General features: G+C 39.5%; 1 protein-coding gene across 1 annotated transcript in view; it reads right to left on the reverse strand.

Annotated features, from left to right (window-relative positions):
- The window catches only part of sorcs3a (sortilin related VPS10 domain containing receptor 3a), a 265,841-nt gene that overhangs the window by 95,493 nt on the left and 145,609 nt on the right, over positions 1-24,739 (reverse strand). Inside the window, exon 4 of the mRNA XM_030429062.1 lies at positions 19,922-20,080. Within this exon, the coding sequence (XP_030284922.1) occupies positions 19,922-20,080 (159 nt within the window). The remainder of the gene's footprint in view (positions 1-19,921; positions 20,081-24,739) is intronic.

Genomic DNA, 24,739 nt, shown 5'->3' on the forward strand with positions numbered 1-24,739 from the left:
TTATTCTTCTGCCACCCTCTGGATCAAGACTACAGGTGCCATTGATGGCCGTAAATCATACAATGCACATTTCTTTTTTTAAAATACCGAGCGTTAATCGCGCGTTAAAAACATTAACGGCGTTAGGAGGATAACTTTGTTAACTTTGACAGCCCTAGTACATATTTATATATATATGTATATGTATATATGTATATATATATATATGTATATATATATATATATATATATATATATATATATATATATATATATATATATATATATATATATATATATATATATATATGATTGGGACTAAAATGTGCATAATATTGTATATCGCAAAGGTATTTCACAAAGTAAAAAGCAAATTGCAACCTGAGCTCTGTGGGGTTTTCAAGCACTTGTTAGTAGCATGCTCAACAAATTAAAATATTATCCTGTATGATTATCAGTGCCAAACACTAATGCATGCCCTGTCAAGTCTAACAAATGCATTCCCTTCGGCTCTGTGCTAACACTCAAGCTGCACCACCTCTTCTGGGCTCCCTCAGTGGTTTCTCATTATGCTATCTTGTTGCCTTCTAGCAACATAACAAATGATAGCAGGCAGCACACCTGTCTGGTAGTCACAAAGTATGCATGCTCAGACAACTGTGAGACGTATGCTTCAATTCTTTAATCTCTTCAGTTGACCCATCACTGTAACAGCCTGTGTTTTGAAAAGCAAGCCTATATAGAGTTAGCTGTGCTTTAAATTGTTGCTCGAATAGCCCAACATGTACGTGAACCGGTTTCTTACAATCATGTCTCTTCAACGTTGGCCTTCAGGCAATCACTTTTTGACACTTAGCAATAATTATGCTGTGAATTGCTGAGCCCATATGCATGAAAAGGGGGCCTATTATCTCCATTGTGCTAGCGAGTACACTGTCTGTATTGTCCTGATCATGTGTTTCAAATTAAAGTCCATTAAAAGTACCCTGGGAGGGCGGCCTGCTGCAGACCGATGGAGCGCGGCAGAGCTGTCGCAGCTCAGGACAAGGGAGCTGAGCACTAAAGATACCTGCCATCTGGAGAGTCATTGAGTTGAGAAATGCACTGCAGCAGCTGAGCAGCCGTTTTGGCTCAAGCTCAACAGCACCTTTTAGACAGGGGCAGGAGAGGGCTGGAGATGGATCTGTTCAAATAGACACACTGTGATGGATTTGTAGGAAGTGTTTTGGTTCCTGACAAGAAATACGATCTGCCATTTAAAATCATCTGTTGACACTGATTTTTCCAACTAGAATCCAACTATAGTTGCATTTGATTTTATTCTGTAACATGCCGGTCTGTGCTCTCATTTATACTATTTGGTTTCATCATGGAATCACATATACCAGCCAGACCACTGTTTGAAACAAGTCTTTGAATAAAGCTGATTGCATATCTTTATTTAACTTATTTAACAGATTTTGCATTGAGATGTTATGTTGCTCATTTATTTTGAGTGGAAGTTACCAACCACAACATCCCTCAAAAGCCTCAGACTTTGAACTGCAGCCCATATTAACTTTCTGGCTAATGTCTCATTTTATTCCAAAAGCATGTACACACATCTTGTGCTGCACATTGGCTTTCTGAGCAGCAACCAAGAGGGAAAAGTGCAAACCTTACATCAATTTGCAGGGATAGTTGTTAACTGCAGCACAATGAACACCTTAAAAAACATGTTTGCCGATGTCAACTTAAATTGGTTTGAATGGAAACTAGCGTTTATTCTTCAATACCAACACAACTGTGTGTCCTTTTAACATAGCAAGTTGGTTGTATACTAATTTGGGAAAGTACCTGAATTACACAAGTCACCATTACTACAGTGGCCCTACACTATCTGCTTTAATGCAAGCTGTCTAAAGAGGTGAACAATTTCCTACTTCTTCCTTTATTATCTATATAACGTTAATTTTGACAACAATGTCTTGGAATTTAGGAAGAACCATTGGCAATTGTCAGCTGCTCTAACAGTCAAGGGAAACTTTGACAGGCCTTTACTTCATGAAGAGTGCCCCTGTCTGAGATGATACACTAAACAGATTCCCTGATCAGGAACATTGGAATTATTATTATTATTAATGAATTGCTAATATCATAAAGTAATTTTGACCCTCTATGAATGACCTGTAGTTTACATTTTGTTGCTCATTGCCATGTGACTGAGATAATTTTGAATACCTTTTAAAAAAAAAATTTGTTGGTTTGTTTTTATTAATGCAACTGGTCTGGAATGATTAAGTCAAGCTCTTGATTGATTATGCTAGCTAGCTAGTACAGTAATGTTAGTTACACAATTACACAGTATTTCATCAATTGAAATGTGATTCAATTTCTATTTTGGCTATCGTTGTAACCAGTGTCTAATATCTAAAATCTAAATAATCTTCAAATTGACATCCATATAGGGTGCCCTCCCAGTAACTGGGAGTCACTGTCTAATGTCTTTAATCTAGCTACTCAATGCTGCTGTCACCGTCAGCAGCAGACACACTGAGTTACTACACCTTGTCACTGCAGTAATGGCAGCGCTGCTAGATGGAAGAACTCACAAATTGGTAGCCGGATTCATCTATACTTTATCTCTGAGCCCCTGCCAGCTTAGCTGTCAATCAAACACATACTGTGGCCTCTCCCATTCAGAAGTTTGGAGGAGTATGTATCTCCAAAAGCATTTCTTTGTCTTTTATTTTATAAAAATAAAAAGAAATAAATAGTAATCATAAGTTTCAAAATCAATTTGTCAAGGATTTATGACTGTAAAATGGATGGCTTTTGTGATTTAACTAGGACTGTAAGAACAAAGGAAGCAAGCCACCTTTCAGCCAATGATACAGATTCTATTTTTGCTACAGTAGACTGTAACATAGAGAGAGATGTCTGCAGCTCATGTCTCATGTAAGTGCAATCAGGAGAAAGTACTTGAAAGCACTTTTGACTACATCATACTGTGACAAAATAGCTTTTTCATCAGCAGAGGAATTTACTATGTATGACATTATGACATGCATTTTGTATGTCTGATATGTATGTCCATATCAAAGGTTCAAATGGAGATTCATATTTAGCTGGCAAAAAGGTGTCAGCTGAGGATTACAGTGACAGAGACGAATCCTGAAAGGAAAGCACTCGGGGATGTAGACTCACTGCTTCCTATTAAATAAGGTTTGAATTAAAAGAGCTTATCTAAAGAGGACACTTCATTACCAGAATCTATAGCTACAGACAACAATATCAGCCATATTAGGGCTGTTACAGAATGGAAAATGCTAATTCTTTTTGTGGAGCTGATGCAAATGAAAAAAGAATGAAAGAAAGAAGAAGAAAAAAGTAATCCTGAATAATGTCTTCCCCCTCTCTCCCTAAATACTTTATTGAGTCTGACGTCCCCATTGCATTTCTGAAAACGTTTAGCCAGGTTGCAATTCAGCTAGAAATAATTAACAGCATACATTTGCATCATTAGGGTGGATTAAGTCAAACAATGTTTGCATGTTGAAGGACTGAAGGAACTGTGTGGTTCTCTCTCAGAGGCGGTGTGCTTGTTCCTTTCATATTTTAGGTGGGCTGTAGGCCTCTATTGGGAGCGCATGGCAGACTTAATCTTGGAAACAAAATATGCAGACACTTTCTTTTGGTTGTGTTCTTGAAGGAAAAGTCTTTGAGCACATATGTTTTTGTATGCTAGTGTGTATGTGTAAGCGGACAGCGATGGAAAAAAATGGCAATTAGGTGGTATGTGTTAGTCGTCCCCTGACTCTTTTCCATTCACAATCTAGGCTGCTAAGTAACTTGCACATTTTCCTTAACAGACCATTTTCCCATTTCCCAGGCTCATTCTGCTGACTGTTAACACCCACTCCAAAATCTTAGACCATGACAGACATGGACAGCTTATCCAGATGATAACATTTTGTTTGTTTTGTTGCCTATATATATATATATATATATATATATATATATATATATATATATATATATATACGCACAGAATTCAGAGCAGTTTTAAAAGGCACAGGTGTTTAATTCATTTCAGGTCAAGTGTCAAACAAATAAAGAATTACCACCCACACTATTTCCACCAGCAAAGACAAAGAGGAAACATTTTAACTGAGGCCCAGTAGCAGTTTTAGGGGTTGTAGAAATAATATTTCATCCAATTTCCTTCTGTAACTTCCATCTACTCTTGGCTACACATTGAACCTGTCTGATGTGAAACAAAGTTACATTTTTTGTACTTCCATGTTTGAGACAGATTGGGTCATCTGACCAGGAGGAGTACAATACTCCTTAAAACATTTAATTTGTTATCAATGCTATACACAAGTCTACTGAAATACGAACGTAGTCCCAGGGGCTGCTTTAAGGGGGCGCCCTTTGCCGAAAACCCATAAAATAATTACATTTCCACCACAATTGAATTTGGGGCAAAGTGTCATGTGTTTTCAAGTATGGTAGGCCCCTCAAGAAAGAAAGAAAGAAAGAACAAGTAGGAGTTTCTTGCATTTCAAGAGGGCTTGAGCTCTAAATATGAATGATAACCATATTAACTTAATTTGCCCAAATCCGAACATATTTACAGTTTTGTTGTGTACAGCCATCATCAAAAGTAAAGAGAATGTCATATTCCCTTAGCAAGTCTCCAAATGTCCCACTCATAATGCATTTAACAAAATATACATATATTGGTGAAAAAACATCCCACTCAAAAGGGCTGAGGTGCCCCCCATGAATAATGTTACATGAAACTACTGTTACCTCTGTAGTCTACCTAACATAGGTTGTAGCTTTCATTTAGCCATATGTTTTTAATCTGGCAGATTAATGCCTAATGTCAGTATGTTTTATGGCAACAGCAGATTATCACAGATTAAATAACATTTCTCGAAAAGAAAGACATGCTAGTAATATAACATAACTTGCTAAAAAAAATCTGTACCTTGTGTGTTGAGAACTTTTGTTCCTATTTAGAACAGTATTTTCCTTATTTTCAGTCGCAACCCACACCCACAAAAGCAAAAATGAAAATAGTTTTTATTTTATTTTGTATTATGTATTTGTTCACATTGATTTAAACTAACTACAAGGCTTTGGTTGTGTACAACACTAGATGTACAATATGAATTGCTGGATTCCAACAGCAGCTGTTCTTGCAGTTCTACGTCAGCTTGTTCTGTGTTAAAAGTAATGCACACTTTTGGTGCATTACATATACAACACATTGTTGATGGACAGAGTCGTGACTTCATGTAACATGAATTAATGGCTTTTTGAATTGATCTTTTCACAAAAAATGACAGATGTACACTTGAACCCCAGTCCTACCAAGGGGATAGTGGTTTAACAGAAGCCTCCTGGAAGACTTCATAATTTCTGCAGGGAACAAGTGCCAGCAACAACATTACCTCAACTGAAAATGACTCAGTCAACTTAACTCAGTCATCACCATTAGTCAAGCAGAAGAGTAATTGAGCTCATCCCCATTACATAAGACAACAATATGGCACAGGGATGTCATTAGGTACGGGAGGGGAAAAAGTGATGAAGAGCTCACTGAAATGAGATTGGATTTAAACAAGTGCTGCTGCTGTCCTGGGGGCCTTACATGGATGCTCTTTGAGCGCATAGGTGGAGGCTGCATAATGATGAGACACTTAGTTTCCCCACTGTTCAGATTTATCGGCTCCAAGGCCTGTTACGATCATTAGGGGGATTGTGAAAGGAAAAGGGAAATGAGGTTGAGACTATATGAGCTTGGGAGGAGGTGTAAATTGCGAAGATATTTTTTTCTGGTAACACAGCACTTTTGAACCATAAATCTTTGATCCTCTTCCCCCTATTTGTGCAATGGCATTTTATAATGGTAGGTTCCCTATGATTTCACACTCCAATTAGTAAATTGCTAATGTCCCAATATGCAAGTCTTGGGGTGGTACTAAACAAACAGGTCACAAACTGAGGGAACATGGTAAACACAAATATATTTTACACAAGTTTTTTAAGCATGAGTGTTTTTGTTTATTGGGTTTTACATCCAATGTGAACTGCAGTCTACAGAATATTAGTTAGTGAGTTGGGTCTATATCTCTATCTAGGCTATACAAACATTAGCAAAATCCTACCTCCGTTAAACTGAATGAACGGCAGTCATTAGGTGTTTGGAACATATTGAATAATTTATATTGCATAATCAACTTAATACACTATAACAATTATATTGTTTCCCTGATGACTCCTAATCCCTTGAGATTAGCTCAATTTGTGGTTGCCATTGTTTGCTCTACTGGAAAACCAAATCACAGGACGCATACTTGTCAAAACAGCAAAGGACATATATATACATATATACATTTAGCACATGTAACCAGAGATATGGGCAGGCCAGTTTTATGTATATCTACTTCACCATGTACCTAACATCAGTGCGTACTGTAGCTTGCAAAGCAAGACTGCAGGCCGTCATGTTACAGTATTTCTGTAATCTGTTGTGTTCACTGAGAGGACAGACATTTGTTCTCTGACTTTAGTCTTTGAGGCATTTTTTTTTTTTTTCCCAGATTAACTCAAGTAACAAAAGCCTCTTCACTGGCTGTCGTTTCACATTCCACAAGTTTCATAACTGATTAGACACATGAAGCTACGGATATGAAAAAAAAAAAACAACACACACACACAGGCAGTTTTTATACTTTGCTAACATGAAAACGTGTATTGTGTTGTCAACAATTACAACAATGGTAATTATGAGCTAGAGGAAGAAGCATCTGTAGAGGATAACAACGTGAAGGAATTATTCAGATCGATTAGAGCGCTAAATTCCAACGGTGCCAGCCTTTCATCCTCAACTTGCTTAGAATCAAAAAATGTAAACATCATCTGACAATTGAACAATCTTAATCTGCTTGATCTACGGTCAGAAGTTCAAATATAAAGCAGCAATCAAATGTATTGATCTTGAGTCTAAATCATTTTGCTTATGTTTACTTCAGTCAGAATAAATTCAGTGTGACAGCGTCTCTGTTGCGCTGCAAAAGTAGTGCTTCCAACGGCACAGAAAGCCTCATTCCTGTGGGCTAATTTTGTCTCTTGTACGATCAGTAATGCAAAAAGTGCCATAATGTATGATACTTTGTAGTAGATGGATTTAGTCTGCACTGCCACAAGTATTTATTTATTTATTTCCCTGACATGATTAGGATTCCAAAATATTGATCTTATGTCTCATGTATCCTCTTGCAAGACAGTTATGCTTGATGTAGGCTCATTGTTACTTTCCAGGCGACAAAGAACCATGTTGGACTTTTCATGGCAATTAAACATAGACTTAGTACTTCAGCTTACATTAACTGTAACTGGCTCAAGTCAGGTTTGGCATAAAAAAACAGTTTGGGTCAGCCTCAGTTACTACTCTCCCGGACTCCCCACTCTAACCTGTGGCCCAAAAACATACACCTTGACTCCTTGCTGCCCTTAAACAAACATTTGTGTTTTACATTTTTTGTTATCATTACTTTATTAGCGTAATTGGGTGGGAAGAAAGCTAGGACATCATCAGAAATATTCTATCTATTTTTAGCAAAGTAGGCCTATGTAACAAATGTGTACAAAGTTGCACAAAGTTAAAAAATGTAACACATGTGGCAGTGCACGTGTCTCCTCCACTCGCACGCATTACACCGGGCCTGCTGTGCTGTATTGTGTAGCTTAAAGTGAAACTCTCGCCGAAAAGCAACCGAGGCTTTATTTGCGATATACCAAAAAGTGTCGATCCCAGAGTGCGACTTAACAGGCAGGAGGTCCACCATTACTCTCCTGCCTGTTAGGTCGCACTCGGGGATCGATGCGTTTTGTCTGCCATGATGGCAGCGCGCCGGAGGTGCTACTGCTAACGTGAGTTGTCCAAAAACCTTCTTTTTAGTAAACTCTGTGTCCACAAATGATGTTCTCAATGCTCATGTTCATGTGTAGAGACCCTGTTGATACTACGAGTGATTTTGATGCTAGCAAGTGCCCCTGTACCCCATTGAAAATTAGCTTGCCCAAAAACGAAACTACGGTAAATCTTAAAAGTGCCTCTTTCGTCGTATATATGCACGAAGGTTTTGACTCATATTCAATCGCAAATAAAGCCTCGGTTGCTTTTTGGCGAGAGTTTCACTTTAAGTGCAACATGGAGTTTGAGGATGTAAAGAAAAAAAACAAAAACAGAAGAATTAACTCTGAGCAAGTTTGGAGGAAAGTCGGAGGTATGGAACCATTTTAAACAAGTCGTGGGCAGCGACAAATTATGTGTCAGCTTTGTCGAGTAGGTGCAGCACTTGTTGCATTATTTATTAAGGTAATTCTAAACAGATTTCTGTTGTTTAAAAAACTTGTAATTGTAGTTTAGAACGTCAGTTACAAGAGCCCATGTTTAAAAGAAACTGTCAGGTTTAAATCAGGTTCAGGCTCATTATTACAGTTAATGGGTTTGGTGGGCCGGGCGCCGACACAACATGCATAGGCTCGTGTAAGGTGGGGCTTGATTTTTTGGGCCCGATCGAAGCTCTAGTCAGTAGTGCAGTAGATGAGGGAATATACTGCAGGCCTGTTACAAAACTGATATTCCAGCAAACAGATCAGCTGATATCTATGAATCTGTTAGTGCGGCCAATGGAAATTGTAAGTAAGGCTTCCAAAACAGATAGAGATGAGTTGTTTAATAAGAATTATAAGAAAAAGTATGATCCATCAATATTAATTTGCATTTGTCAGTTATTGGTTAATTTTCTACTGTCCTTTCCTTTGACCATACATTTCACACCTCCTCTCCTCTCTCACACATACAAGCCATTAGCCTCCACACATGAAATCTACGTTCCGCTTCTCTATGGAGTAAAAAGTGGGCCGATGGACCCATGCAACGCGAGGAAAGCATGTAAGTGGCCATGTAAGTGGCTATGTAAAGGTTACAGCGGATGGTGAAAATATCACAGTCTCCTCCTTCAGCAGGTGAATTCTAAACACCCTCAGAGGACACGGGGTGTTTACCAAGGGCAGACAGACTGGCCGCTACCTTCAAACCATTGTCAATGAGAGGAGAGTGCTTTTAACTGATCTTAAGTAAAACTGAAGAAATCCCATGGCACCTTTTTAAACAGTGCTGCATTTAATTTGAGTGTAATTTAATCTGTAAGGGGTCCCCGGTACAGGGGTAGGGTTAGGATGTAAAGTGACATTTCATAGGTTTTGGGCAGAGGGATAGGTGGTAGGATGACATTTCATCCTAAAGGAGCCGTTGACACATGAAAAAGGTTACGATGGATGTAGAAACATCAGAAGTTCCTCCTTCAGCATTGAATTCCACACACAAGTCGAGAGGTTGTATATCAAGGGCAAAGACACTTTTTTTTTTTTTTTAACCACTTCTTGAACTTCTCCCTGGGTGAAAAGAACATTTCACCCATTTTTTGGATATATTTTAGAAATCCCTTTGTGGTAGGCCATACTGCATGCTAGCTACCACTGTATAATTGATGTAAGCATGGTATTTGCCTAGTCTAAAACTGTCAAGGCAGCATGGGGATCTGTTAAGCTGCCAACCTTTATCACAGCTGGTTGTTGGATGGTTGAACAGTTTCATAATCCCAACAGCTTCATATGCTTCACAACACATCAAATGAAGCACTTCTATTCCCGAGCCCTTAGGTCCCAGGAGTTAGGATTTAGGGTTAGGGGAAAGGAGATGATAACATGGATTTTACTTTCTAACCTGATAAGCAAGATGGACGTTGCTCTTAGAACCTGTTTAATAAAGGGAAGGCCCTTTCAAAAAATACTTGGCAGGTGATTGAACAAACCATCTGTCTATAAGTGTCTATTACAGGACCCACATGATTCAACCAATCAAATCAACAGTAGGAGAGCCCTTAATAAAACTTCCATTTATTACTCTATTGTTGTTTTCCAATGAACAGCACTGCTATCACTGTTCTTCACACCTGAACCACAGTCATCGTTGCCAGTAGTTCCTCATAGGATACTGACCGGTCCAAACAACTGTGTTTTTGAGCACAAGCGCATAACTTAAAGCCTGGTAGTGTGACTCTGTGAGATAAAATGATAACGTCATCTTGTGAATTAAACTGCATTTGAAAGGTAAGATACTTCTTGAGATACAGGCCAATCACAACTGAGCAAACTACATCTGCTGCTGAGCACTGTGTGAAACAGTCAAAAGGCAAAGCTGCAGTCTGGAGTGCTGAGAAAAAAGTAGACTTAGCCTGAAGATTTGAATGCTGCAGCCCTGCCTTCAAAGCCCCTCCCACAGAGGAGCCTGCTGTGCACGAAAAGGCTTGTAACCACGGTAACAGAGGATGCAAGTTAACCAGGAAGGCGCATTCAAAATAACAACAACAACAAGCCCATTTTCTGATCAATACAACTAAATTGCAATGACAAGTGCCTGATGGCGAGTAACAAGCAATATTCCCCATATCGTGATAGACAAAGTTACCAGTTAATCATTACCCGACACAACATTTTTGCCATGCTGCCTTTCGGAAGCTTGAGTAACGTTATTTCTCTAAACCAATTCAACCACTTCAGAGCGTCCTGAACACAAACTAAAGTCAACATCGTAAGGTGATATGTGCTATTGCGAGTATTACTGTAACCGCCGCCACCATAGCCTTGTGGTTAAATAATAGAAAGTAATCATATAACAAGCAGGGGTCCTTACTTGTCCAGCAAAAAAGCCGCTAACTCTGCGTCACTCCTTACAGTCCTTACAACTCCTGCAGCTCCCTGCACCTCTGAAATGATGGTCCGATATATATCCTAGTTTTCTCTCTGGCTCGGTCCAATTCTTTGTTTTTACACCACTTTTCTCCGTCAGTCTTCTTATTTCTTCTTGTTGACGTGGGCAATGGTGAGGCATTTTACTGCTCTGTAGTTGTCTGCTCTCTGCCATTGTTTACAGTTTGAGCTTGAACGTATCTGACCAGGTTAGAGCAGACACTGTGCCTGCGCGGGGGAGGGGCACTGCCCAGTACATGGTGTATGAGGGAGGGGAGCTGCAAGCAGTGTATGCATGAGAGTGATTGACACTTCTCTTGGCTCTAAATGGTTGTGTTGATCTGGGAGCGATGGTTTCTCTCAAATCAAAATATGGCCACTGGGTGGAGCCACAGACAGTGGATTTTTACACAACTGACCTGAATGTTATTCTACTGTCAGATCATAATGACAATTTTAGCAAATATAACAAAAAAATAGTTACAGACTACAACTTTAAAGTGGTATTATTGTTGGTGCTGCTGTCACTGTGAAAACCGCAACACATCGCATCTACCAGTGGTGGGGAGAGAAGAAGAAAACATTTGTGGAAAAATCACAAGTTAATTTATTCCTTTAGTCTAAAATGGAGCCTTGAAAGCAGGTGGGGTTGTATTGTTAATCAAGCCTTAATTTTACCAGGAGATTTGCTTCCCAAGTGACAGACAGAAATGCATAGTCAAAATGAGGCTTATAGGGAACCGGTCTAAATGCTGATGGTGTCATTGTTCTACAGCCATTACATCTTGCAATCAGCATTTACTGCATACTGATAAAGTTAATGGACCTCAATCTAAGATTGTTTTATCAATGGCAGTCAAAAATCTACTGTCAACCTATTCCAGATGCTACTCTTACCCTCTGTTGACCTAACCTTAACCCAAAGTTTTAAAACTTACAGTTTTAAAAATAGATGTTCAAAAGGACCCATCGACAATGCTGGTGCACAGCATTAGTTAAACAAGCATAGCCCACTTTTAGGGGCCCCCTAGGAGTGGAGTGCCCTTGGGCAGCTGCTTTGCAAGCTTAGCTGCCATGCTTTGCCAGTCTCGCATGGCAGTTAAAGACAAGTGTAACAACAATATTGTATATTGTTTATTTCACAATAACATCATTTGGAAACAAGACAGAAACTAATGTATAATAGCGAACAGAACTTCATGAACTCAGTCTTCATCAAAACTTAATCATTAGCTTGGGTTACCAAGTAGCAGAAAAGTTTTTTTCCTCATTTGTTGATACACTCCACTATCGGCCTGGCAGCGCACCTCCATCTGCTGTTTTGACAACGGAGTGACAATATATATCTGCTATTCCATCAGAACAAGTTACTCCATCTGTTCTGCCTGCCTCTTCTTGCCATGTAGCCATCAGTGCTTCACTGTATCCACAATTTTCCTTTAATTTCAGGGCTCCTCTCCCTGTTTCATCATGACAGACGCCACAAAACCATCAAGCAAACATTTCCTGATGAATGAAACCATGCTTGACCTGATGTCATCTCTCACTATTTCATTATTTCACAAGTTCATACACTGCTCTAAAAACATTACAATCCTTAATTGTCACTATATAACACCAAGTCAGTTAACCTTCAAGGATATCATTCTGTCCATTTAGGAAGCACAACAACAACAACAACAACAGTGAATCAATTTCAGCTGCTTTGGTGCAAATTAAAGTGACAACAGGTACAATGGAGACCAAGACAATCCCCAAAAAGGAAATGGTTTTGCATTCAGTGGCCACAGACAATTGCTCTCTCCTTATCCTTCCTGACTGATTCTTACCTAGTTTTGTGTTCTCAAGTAGCCTGCACACCAAAAGTGCATCTTTGAGTGGGACCAGTGCAGCCCAGCGCTGTGCAGCTCAAATGGCATTCATAAGATAAAACTGATGACTTGGATAACTGGCAGATCCACCGCCCTGATTCTTCACAGAAGAGAGCAGGTTCACACGGAGCACATGTGACAGCCGTGAACAAGTCTGGAGACAATGTGGTGAACTTGATGCTGCCTGTAACATCATCCAGCATGACCAGATTGACAGTGGGTCAGTGATGGCCTGGGGAGGCACATTAGGGTTCCTCCTGGTGCAGGACAATGGACAATGCCTGACCTCAATTGTCCAGAGTGTGTCGGCAGTTCCTGGATGATGAAGACATTCATGCCATTGACTGGCCCTCTCTGGCCCATTGAGCACCTGCGTATGGGACGTTATTTATCGGTGCATCCGGTGCTGCCGAGTACCACCACAGACTGTCTAGGAACTCGCTTACTCATCAGGAGTATGCACAGATATTCGTTGGGAGTGCATACAGGCACATGGGTTTCATACACACTACTGAGTCACATTATGATTTGCCATGATACAATTCAAGCAATTTTGATAATCCACTGTGATTTTGAATCCAGCCCTCAATGGGTTGATGATTTTGGTTTCCACTGACCGCTGTAACATCATTTTGTTCCCAACAGATTATACAATGTACATCAGTTAAGATTTCCAACTTGAATAATTTGTTCATCGAGATCTGATGTATGATTAAAGTGTTCCCTTAATTTTTTTTAGCAGTGTATTTTTCTTTTTATATGTGCTGCCCCCTCAGACTTATGCGGATGTTTGTCTGGTTTTACTCTCTGTATAATAGTGAATATGCCTCTTCACATTACTGCAAATGCATATTATTCATAATTGATTTTCTCTCAATATTAAGCATGCTTCTTCTATAGTCTAGCATTAACCTGCCAAAGATGGGTCCCTTTATGATCATTTAGTCATGATCTATTGTATTATCACTGTTTGACTCTGAGCCATCTATCACCTGACTAATAACATTAATCATTCTGTCTGTAGCAGGCTGTCACCTCTATGCCATTAAGAGCTTTGGGTGAATCCCAAATGTGTTCCAGTGTAATATAGCTTCTGTAGCCACTGAGGCACCAGCTGCCTGCCACAGCAGTCTCAGTCTAAATAGATTGCTGCTCCGCTAGTGGAAATACAAACATACAAATTAAATGTTTGCCTGGACCTAGGGTTTGTTGTTTACTATCATAGGGTAATGCAATTGTGGTGCGGTGAGAGTATGCACTACGTTTCCATGTGTATGATTCAGTTCAGAGCTGAACCATGAAAGCCCCTGTGCTCAATGTTTGTGGTGTCAAATATACACTGGTGGCTCTCTTTGTTTCTCTAAAGTGCAAGTTTTGTTATTTGCTGCTTGAGGTTCAAAGGAAATGAGAGGATGGGGGATTTCAATTTGTCAGAGCGCAACCTCTATTCCTGCAGGCTGGTCAGCTTGCATCAGGCTAGCAGGAAGTACACCTTCTGAGTCTGTGTACTTGCATGATGGGGCAGGCTCCTGACAGGCACTTTTTTAGAACACGAGTGCAAAAAAAAAATCTGTCAGTCATGAGTTTGTTTGTGAATAGCTGAAACCAAATCATTGAAAAATGCCATACATACAGTATGACTGTATATCAGCAAAGGGAGCAAAGTTACAGTACATTCTAGAGTGGATTTTAAGATGCATTTTACCAGTTTAACATGTCTGAGAAAATGTGAGAAATTAAGCCGATGTCACTGGGACTGTGGCTTCAGTGTCAACCAGTCGTTCTGTCAAATATTTCAACACTTATGGATTCCGACAATATTAATCGTTCTTAGATTATGTATCCCAACTACTTAAGTGATCTCCTGATTTTTTGTTTTTAGCACCATCATTAGGTTGACATGTCTTGTTTTAAGGGACATCTCCAGACAGTCGGGGTAAACAAGGGTATTCATTTTTGAGGCCAATGATGGTTTACTGTTTTCTTTTCCTAAAACCAACCAAGTAGTTTTGAAAATGTCACTTGATGCACTTAAGTGTTTGTTACTGCTAACTTGACCACAGAAAAGTCACACTGATTAAAGAGTAGATGAGGCTGGTGTCACAGTTTGGCAGGAAGCTGGGTTGTTGGTTTATGGCCAAATACCTGCAAAAGTCATGGCATTCCCATAGGCCTCTGTGTGATTTTATTCTTAGTGGCACTTAGCGAATATTATCAAATATTTCCCTGCTGCATTCTTACCTTTGATGATATATGACGCTTGAATTTTGACTTAAGTCTAGCAGCAAAGTTGCGTCACTTGGTACCACTCCTCTAATATAAGTGCAGACTGGTAGCATAGGAGCAAAGGTTGCTAATGTTAGCCTATAAAGCACTGCCAGTGGTCAGGCAATGAAGCAGTGTTCCTGTGTATTTAATGGCTTGACAACCTGAAGTTGTGAATCAATTGCAAGCATCCATGCTTTTCTTTCCTCATCAGATACATGGCAAAAGGCGTTGTGACAATACCAGGATTGCCATGGTATAATGACATCATATTGGAAATGTGCGGTTGCGTCTGTTCACTTAAACACAATTGACAACTGCTTAAGACATATGAGGGTCCTGAAGGGTTTTCCTAATTGATAGGGTGGGCCTTCAGAATGGAATTACAAGGGTTATTTGCTGGAGGTCAAGAAAGTCAGGATATCTCTGAGATTGCCGCACCAATTGTGACAAACAGGCACTGACCTTTTTCCTAGGTGGTAACTAGTGAGGGTAGAATGGTATATGCTGGAGTACCCTTATAACTTTTTAATTAAAATGACTACTGAGAATAGTTGCTAGGAAAATATTTGTTTCCGCCATAGGTCTTACATTCACATAAGGAAATAGCTGACTGTCAACAACATTTGATTACAGTGTACAACTCTCTGCTCTTGTCTCTGATGCAATTATTGGATAAGTTAATCACCATACAGTCCATTAGAGAGTCACAGCCTTGTCTCTCAAGTTTACTGAGGCATAAGCAGTGGTTTGGTAATGTCCCCGGCTGTGATAGGAACCTATTCAGAACCACATCTAGTGACCTGAAGGGAAATGTTCTGTTTTTTCTTCCCTGTTGGAGAAATATATTTCCATGCAATATCCCTCAAATGCTGCTTAATATCTGCCAACACACCATCAGATTTATAATAGTTTTCACGTCAGCTAAAGGCCAAAAAAGTCTCTCATGAATAAGTGAGGAAATAGCAAAAAACATCCTGTTCTTACCTGGGCTTTTGTCAAAAAGAGAAAAAAAAAAAAGTCTTGGGCAAGATGCCCCAACACCCAGTCTACTGGGAGCTTAGACAATTCACAGAGAATGAAATAAGACAACTTCTATTCATTCAGTGTGTGGAGCTTCTTCCCTCTACTGTTCTTCTGTGTCAGCCTGTTTACATAAGTCACTCACTTGGCAGCAGCCGCAACATTGGCCTTATTCTCAGAAGCCAACTTGGGACCACATCAATGAGTAATTGTCTCCACAAACCCCTCACAGTCAAGAGATAAGAGCCTGCAAAGGTCAAAAAGAGTTCTAAGTCTAAAAATACCTCAATTTACTCAGGGAGGCGACTCACCTGAATGTTAATGTTAAAAAAGAAAGTTAGAAAATAGAATCTGGAATTACAACAAATACTCCACTCAAGCCTATTTGTTCTGACATGGATTTTGATGTCTCACTAAAGAGTTTCACTCCTGCTTCAAAGTTAAGTCCTCAGGGCCGCACTTAACCACAGCTAAGCACCAACTTACAGATGATTAAATTCAGAGTGACCCAGTCTGAAAACTATTAGCCGGTTACAAGCTGAAAATGAGCATATTAAAGCTTCTCGCTGCTGGCTCAACAGTGGAGATGAAGTGTCGAGGCTGTAGGGGGAAATCGGGTCGAATTAAGCAACCACTAATATCTGTGTAAACCTCTTTTCGCTAACTAGATGAAGAACATATTCTTTATTTGCAACAACAGCCCTGGGGATGTGCACTATGTAGATGACACATTCAGAAGTGGGATAAAAATGGGTGAAACAGAGGTGGTAATCAAGCCTCGTACAGCCGCATGAGTAATTTACTCACACATGCTGACCCTCGCTACCTTGTTAATGTTTAGTTGCAAAATTCAAGCCCCTTCCACCTGCGCCTTCTTCAACTTTCTACTCTGCTGCTTAATCTATATCCCGCCTTCAAGACTGAAATGTATTTAATCAGTGAGATCAATAGCTGTTACCAACATTGATCTTGTGAGTCTATTTCATATGCAAGTCGGGCACACCTCATATTTTGTATACGCTGTAAATTTTATTGATAATGTAGGCTGCAATGGGCTGTTTTTAATTAACATTAGGGAAGACTTTGTTAAAGTAATGTAAAAGCTGTGACTGATGAGTAGTTTTTACTCCTTGCGATCCATCAGAATAATTTTCTGTAATGCCCAGAACCGTGGCTGAAGGCGCACAGCACCTCTCTTTCAACTATACTCCTACTCAGACTTCACAGGGATTTGAACTTCTTGAACCTGGCTACCTTGTTAATCTTAATAGTTACTTCTGCAGTTTAAAATAGCAGCAGCAGAATTTTTCATACAAAGTTTTAATGCTGAAGCAATGCAATAGAGCTCAAATTAAAGCTATGATCTTTAAGATGTTCATGCTGTTGTCTGTGGCTGAATTGTAAATGTGTGAAAATACATTTGATGAAACAAAAGTCAATTGTAACTCCAATTAACAAGAGTTATAACACCCACTAAATATGGTACATTCAGTAAAAAAAAAATGATTTAGAAGTTTTATTTTTCTCCGATCGATAGAATATCACATCTCAGAAAGTGTTAATTCCCTCTGACATTGGCTCTTGCAGTAGAATCCATTTCAAAGTGTTGTCAGTGACACGTTCCATCCAGCCATCACTGTTCACCAATCATCACCAACCTGATCCATATCCCCCCTGTGGAGCACTGGCTTCAGCTCTTAGGTCAAAGTCATTGACCTTAATTGCTTGGTACAATCTAAGGGCACTGTGGGAAGATGCTGTGCAGGGCTCCATACTGTTTGACACAATGATGAACACTGGTGAGGAAAATGGGAGGCAGATAGTAACTTCAGGGACTGATGGTGTTTTGGGCTAATGCTGTCTACCTCATTACCTCCAAGATAAAATCTCTATCTCAGACACTGTGCCAAACAGGCCCCAGAAAAACACTGAGTCTCTGCTCTGTTTAGACAAAATAAGCCCAGTCCGAAATAAAGCCAAGGCAGATCAACACATTACTAGTAGCTTTACTGTAATGGCTTGTATTGTGCAGGCAGCACTGTGCAGATTCCAACTGCATCATTTCCATCAGTGCAACAGCATAGTGCTGCCACACTCACCAGAGCTCAGAGCTCCTATTTTTAACAGAGAATCTCTGATGAAGTCATTCAGATGGTCACAGTTTACCATGCTTTTATAAGCTACCATGCTTTTTTAAAGCGTAACTCCACCAACGTTAAACATAACAGTGTGTATAAAGGTCTTGAGGAGTACTACTGCATATGTGAAAAAGCAATATAAACCCTTTTTGTGGCTTCAGAGAAAGCTGCATGTAATCCGATAAATCTCCTCCAGTGCTATAACTCAGCGGCTAAATTGCATTGTAGGTAATGTAGTTGCCAGGTATTGCCTTTAATTTTTCCCCAAACCATTGTAATGTCCTCGAATTTCATGTCTTGTACACAACCCAAAATCACTCATTGTACTGTCAAAGAGGAGTAAATAAACCAGAAACATACATACACAGAGTAACATTTTTGAACTTATGATGGCACAGTCTCATGCAATAGGCTGAATGGTGTCTCTGTCTCTTGTTTCTGCACTATGTAGGTTCAGTGAAACATAAGATTGTTATGATGCAATATATTTTGGTTTTATTTAGCACATTACATCTGACAACATGGCACAAAATGCCAATTTCTAATGATGTTGCTTTAAGAACTTTTTCATTATAAAAATTACTCAGCTCCTTTGATCGATTATCAAAGCAGTTGACAATTAATTTAAAGGGAAACTCTCGCCAAAAAGCAACCTAGGCTTTATTTGTGATTGAATATGAGTCAAACCTACGTGTAAAGGCATAATTGCGACGAAAGAGGCACTTTTAAGATTTACCGTAGTTTAGTTTTCGGGCAAGCTAATTTTTAATTGAGTGCGGGGGCACTTCATTGAAAGTTGCACAAAGTTAAAAAACGCAACACGTGTGGAAGTGCACGTGTCTCCTCCACTCGCACATACGAAACCGGGCCTGCTGTGCTGTGTTGCATAGCTTTAAGTGAAACTCTCGCCAAAAAAGCAACCAAGGCTTTATTTGGGATAAACCTAAAAGTGTCGATCCCCAAGTGTGACCTAACAGGCAGGAGAGTAATGGTGGACCACTCCTCACGCCTTCCTGTTAGGTCGCACTCGGGATCGACACTTTTTGTCTGCCATGATGGCGGCGTGCTGGAGATACAGCTACTAATGTGAGTTGTTCAAAAACTTTCTTTTCAGTAAACTCTGTGTACACAAACAATGTTCACAATGCCTGTGTCCATGTGTAGAGACATAGGTGATACTACGAGCGAATGTTGTGTCGAGCCTTAGTGTTTTAAAAATAGCGATTTTGATGCTAGCATAAGAGTGCCCCTGCACTCCATTGAAAATGAGCTTGCCCGGAAACGAAACTACGGTAAATCTTAAAAGTGCCTCTTTCGTCATAATTATGCTTTTAAACGAAGGTTTGACTCATATACAATAACAAATAAAGCCTTGGTTGCTTTTTGGCGAGAGTTTCACTTTAATAGCTGATAACTAAATGTTGCAGCTCTAGTGAAATGCAGTAGGTCGTGCCATGCCTTTATGCTACATTGAACTTGAAACTTGACGTTTTCAATACATTACATTTAAGAAATAATAGTAACAATAGCTAAATAATGGATGGATATAGAATTGAAGGTCTCTAATGATATCAAGTCTCAAGTAAAGACCCGCTTCTCTTTTTCAGATGGCTCACACCACTATTTTAGCATTTATTTTATTTTACAAGATATATATTCAGCAAGTGAATGAATGAGGTAATATCAGGTAATTGGCTGAGGCGATGAAAACTACAGCCCCTAGTGAATATGCACTGTTGTCAGCACTAAGGTAGAGACGTCATTATATCACGTGCAGCAATGTGCGGCCAGGACAAAAAAGAAAAAAAACTACATCAAGCTCAATCTCACCTTCTGGTCATGACTGTAGGCTAAGGCCCAGTCCTCTTCAGTGGGGTGGAATAAAAGGCTTAAGACGTAGAAAGTGAGGCGGTACTTCTGGTAACTGGCTCCCTCATCAGAACTGATGAGCACGCTGCTCTCAAACTCCGGATCTGTCAACACCATGATCTGAGAGCCAGGAGAAGAGAGAGGGAGGAGAAATAGGATATGCACACATGTGAGGGAGATGGTATGAGGGTTTTTTTCAAGATGGGAGAAAAAAGGATTTGAAGGGCGAGTTTGAGTAAAGACGTGGAAAGATAGGGAGATGAGAGAAAATGGGAGAGGGATGTTAGAGGCAGGAGCAGTGTCAGCAGAAAAGGCCTGGCTTTTGGCACACTTCAGGCTTCTGCTTGGCAAACAACTCCTCTATATTTCCAACTTCATTTCATAAGTGTGACTCTCGCTCTGCTGTTGCCATGGCTCTGTGGCTCTTCCTTTGCACTCCTTTTGTCACCTTTCTCTAAAAACTGATCAAAGTTCTTTACAGCAACACAACGTGAAATAATGTGTAAACCAAAACATATGAAGCTGAATAATTGAAACACACAGAAAATGAAATGCTTTGAAACATTTAAGACAGTGTGGTGACAGAGCTTATAGTGCAGTTACAATCGAGTGTTGTGCAAACAAGGGATTACGCAGTCATGCATGAATCTGCATACTGTATGTTATTTTCTTTATCAGCTTGTCCTTTAGCATGTCATTTCTTGCCATTTCTCTTTCCAATAAAATCGTAATTTCAAATTCAACAGTGCCACAGTGGTAGAAGCCCTAATTTCATGCTTGGAATATTTTCGCCACAGCTATCACAGTTATTACAGAATTCAATAAGAATTCCACTAATAACATTTAGAGTCTTTGTGGAAGGAGATAAAATGGTCACAGGAATTCCTCCTTGACCGAGGAAGAGGTGTTTGAATAGGTGTTTAAAATGTCTTAAGAAATGTGTATTAATTTGAATTAGATTGTGCTATTGAATACATGTACTCATGTTAAAATGTTATACACATTTAAATGTAAAATAAATCCTTTCCAGTACAGATAACTGGATATTCTGCAGTTTTGCAGACAAAGCAAGGACTTGAATGATCACACATAAAATATAAGGTTATTTAAATTGTATTATGCTGCTATATGAAAATTAGGAAAAGCTTCATTGTCAGTCACGAGGCAATGGGGAAATGTCTTTAAAGTAAACAAAACCACACAAAATGGAAATTATAAATGAAAAAAACAGGATATACACCACACATACAGATGCACACAAGGTAGAAAAGTGCTAATTTGTAAATTGGCATGCAAAATCCATTTATATTAATGGTCCAATGTACAACATAATTGATTGTTAAATCTCATTCCAAACCCTTCAAATACTGACATTTTGGGCTGGTGGCCAGATCGACCAACCAAAAGTGAATCTCACATACGGGCATATATTTTAAATCAAACCAGTCACCAACGAATCAGAATAGAACTTTATCATGGTATTGCCAAAGATTCACATCCCTAGAGGGCTGTTGATGTATAGTAGGTTTATCAAAGCTGCTGGGTTGGAACAGCACCTGGAAACATTGTTGATTAGAGGGGAGTTCGGACTGCAGAGTCGAGTGATTATTCTCAGTGGGTTAGTGAACCCCTTATCGTTATATTTAATTTGTTCCATTATTAATGTGAAATATAGACTGGAGCAGCTTTAGACATTCATCTCTTAGTTTTGCTTCTTTTATCTGACTTAAACTACAACACCCAAGCCTCCACGAGGATTGTGTGGTAAAATTGGCCCGAATGGCTGTGTTCTCTCTCGTCAGTTCAATTTGAATTGGAAAAACAGCCACACATTTGTCACTGACAGAAATGCTAGCCCAGTTTCCAGAGCTTTTACCAGGAACCTTCCCTTGTGGTGATTTAGATAAATTGTTTTTCATTAAGCACCAATAAACAGGCGGCAAGTTCTCAACCTGGATTTCTTATTGGCCTGGGCTCAATGATCTTGCCCATTCATTACCTGTCACTGAGTATGGCACGACCTCCTGATATCTGCCAGTGTCTTTGGGGCTTGTCAGTTGTAATTTACAGTGTTTAAGCAGTAATCATATTCTATAATATTATAGTAAGCAGCAGAGTCTTTTATGAATGGCAAATTACATTTCACTGTGGCTTATTTTGAGTCAACTGCCAGTACAGAAAGAAAGTGAGAAATGCCTTGGAGAGGTCTATGCACATACTGTACATTTCATATTAGAATTTAACCCTGCTCCCATTTAAGCCTTGTGCTGAATGATCACTGTTGCCTCACATAACAGAGCTAACGGAGCTAACACATAACAGAGCTAACGGCACTGCGATTGAAGGTTATAGATAACCTTCAATTGCAGTGCTGTTTGCTCATCTTTTTCTGAGCCTCGTTTCAGGGAGCCTCACAATTTGCTCTTTTAATACTGGGAACCCTGCCTGGAAAGTATTGTCACATTCACATTACTCATTTACCACCATGTAAGTGTGAAACAGCCACATTATTCCCAAACCTAACACATTATCGTAACAAGCCAGTTTCCGTCTGTCGCCTCTGCGATTAGAAGAACCCACAACCAATTTGAAGCCAATACAAAGGCGGGAATAGAAGCAGTGGCCAATTTCTCTCCTGCCTACTAAAACAATCACACTCAAACAATAATTACTCACTTCCAAAATCACAGTGACGGATAGCATTTGCAAAGGGTGATTAAGATTTTCCTCACAGCATCCACTCAGCCTTTGTGAGGAAGCGGGCGAGTGAGGAGGGTAACAATACCAAATCAATAGAGGTTGGAGGGATAACCGTTTTGTTTTATCAGCCTGTGCATAAGCTGGAGAGCAGAGATAGAAGGCAGTAGTTGTCGGATCATGAGGTAAGTGGAGGTATAGATCAGAGACGGAGGAAAAGAGACACCCCGCAGCAAATGAACCATGTCACGTCAGATCAATTGGGCTTAGTCTGTCTTTGACAGTAGGCTTTAACATAGAGTTGCCGCTGCAATATGCTCATTAACCATGGATCAAGACTTAATCACCCACATTTAGCTATCATGTTTTCACTGTCTTGCTTCCTCAATGGCATTTTAAATGTGCATGTCTTTATTTTCAAATTAACCTAATCTACCAGCCGTTCAATCAAACCGCACTGAGAGAGAGCGCATAGCTTGGAAAAAGACATCAAAATGGCGAGAAGATTCATGGGGGGTGTCATTTTCAGAGGCTTTGCGCTAAATGTCATTACTATCATTCAAATCTATAATGTGACATTGTAAAAGGTCACAGCTGCAACTTTATCCTTGGACAATGTAAGAAAAAATGTACATGTGCTGCTAGAATCTTACGAGTGGACATGTAACGATTCCTTTATTCTGGTTGAAAGGGATATCTCAAAGAGCAGCAGATGATTATATCATACAGGGACTGATTAGGCAGCCAGACTGCTCTTTTTATCTGTATCATATATCTGCCTGTTCTAAATAGAACACAGTAGGATGTAATATTGGCCTCTCAGATGCAAGGTGGCAACAAAGGACTGTAGCCAACATACAGTTGAGGAGGGTGAATCAACCCCCAGGTTAAGCCAGAGGTCAAACATTGCGCTACATTCAGACCTAATCCAACGCTGTGGCTTAACACTGCAGGATGGTACAACAATACAGGAGTGTGGGAACTCCATGAGCTGTGTGTGTGACGTGTTGTGAACCCCCCACTGATCAGTTTGCTGAGAGGAAAGCTAGGATGTTTTTGTGCTTTTAGCATGCTGGTCCTTCTAGGGTCCTCATCAATGAGGATTAAAAATAATAGTAAACAACCAGGATACCAGACGGATCATTACTGTGTGTTTTAAACTGGAGCACAAGAACAAACCAACTGATCACAACTGAAATGCAGCACTTTTCAAAGAATTATCCATTCTGTTCCCCCTGTAGCATTATGCCATGCTAAATAACATGCCCCCGCTACTGAGCCGTTTTACTCTGCCTCTGATTTGTGGTCATGCCTCTGCCAGAGTAAGTTAAGAATGCCAGTCCTCAGTGATTGTCTGCATCCACGGATGTGTGTTTTAACTGGTGCACAATGCCAAACTCAGTGTGTACATATGACACATTACATTACACTGTTTTTGTACTCTTTCATACCGCTAGACTGATCTCCAGCTAACATCATGGGCCACCGCAAGTTGTACTACCCTCATTTAAATGAATGGGAAGACCTCCGCATTCACCGCATCACCACACTTTGCCTAAATGTACACTTAGAGTAAAATATTCTACTGAGTAATTAAAATACAGGTTTTACCTTTAATTTTACATGACGTCTTGTTTCCATTTTTTTTTTTTTTTTTATGTAAAAATGCTGCTGTATATAATATATCATATATAACATTTGCAATATGGAACATAAAATAATCACTAGCAAAAAGCTGCATTTGGATTTTGGAACATATAACAGCAAACTTGTATTGCTCATGCATGTGGTGCATGACACTACTCTCAGCACTGTCTTATGTATCATAGTCAAGTGGTGTCAGTAAAGTGAAGTTGCAATCTTTTTCAATTACATTGCCAGAAAGTTATTAAAAAAAAAAAAAAAAAGTCTATGGAACTACGGAACCAGTATTGTGTCTGCTGTCACTAATTTAAGTTAATAAATGCACAGTATTACATTTAAATATAACATATTTAGTTAAAAAAGTATATTTATGTGGAAAAAAGCATGCATTCAATAAGCTTTAGGATTTTACGTGGATTAGTTTACAAACATATCAAA

The sequence above is a fragment of the Sparus aurata genome, chromosome 1 (assembly GCF_900880675.1).
Source record: "Sparus aurata chromosome 1, fSpaAur1.1, whole genome shotgun sequence".
Classification (NCBI taxonomy): Eukaryota; Metazoa; Chordata; class Actinopteri; order Spariformes; family Sparidae; genus Sparus; species Sparus aurata.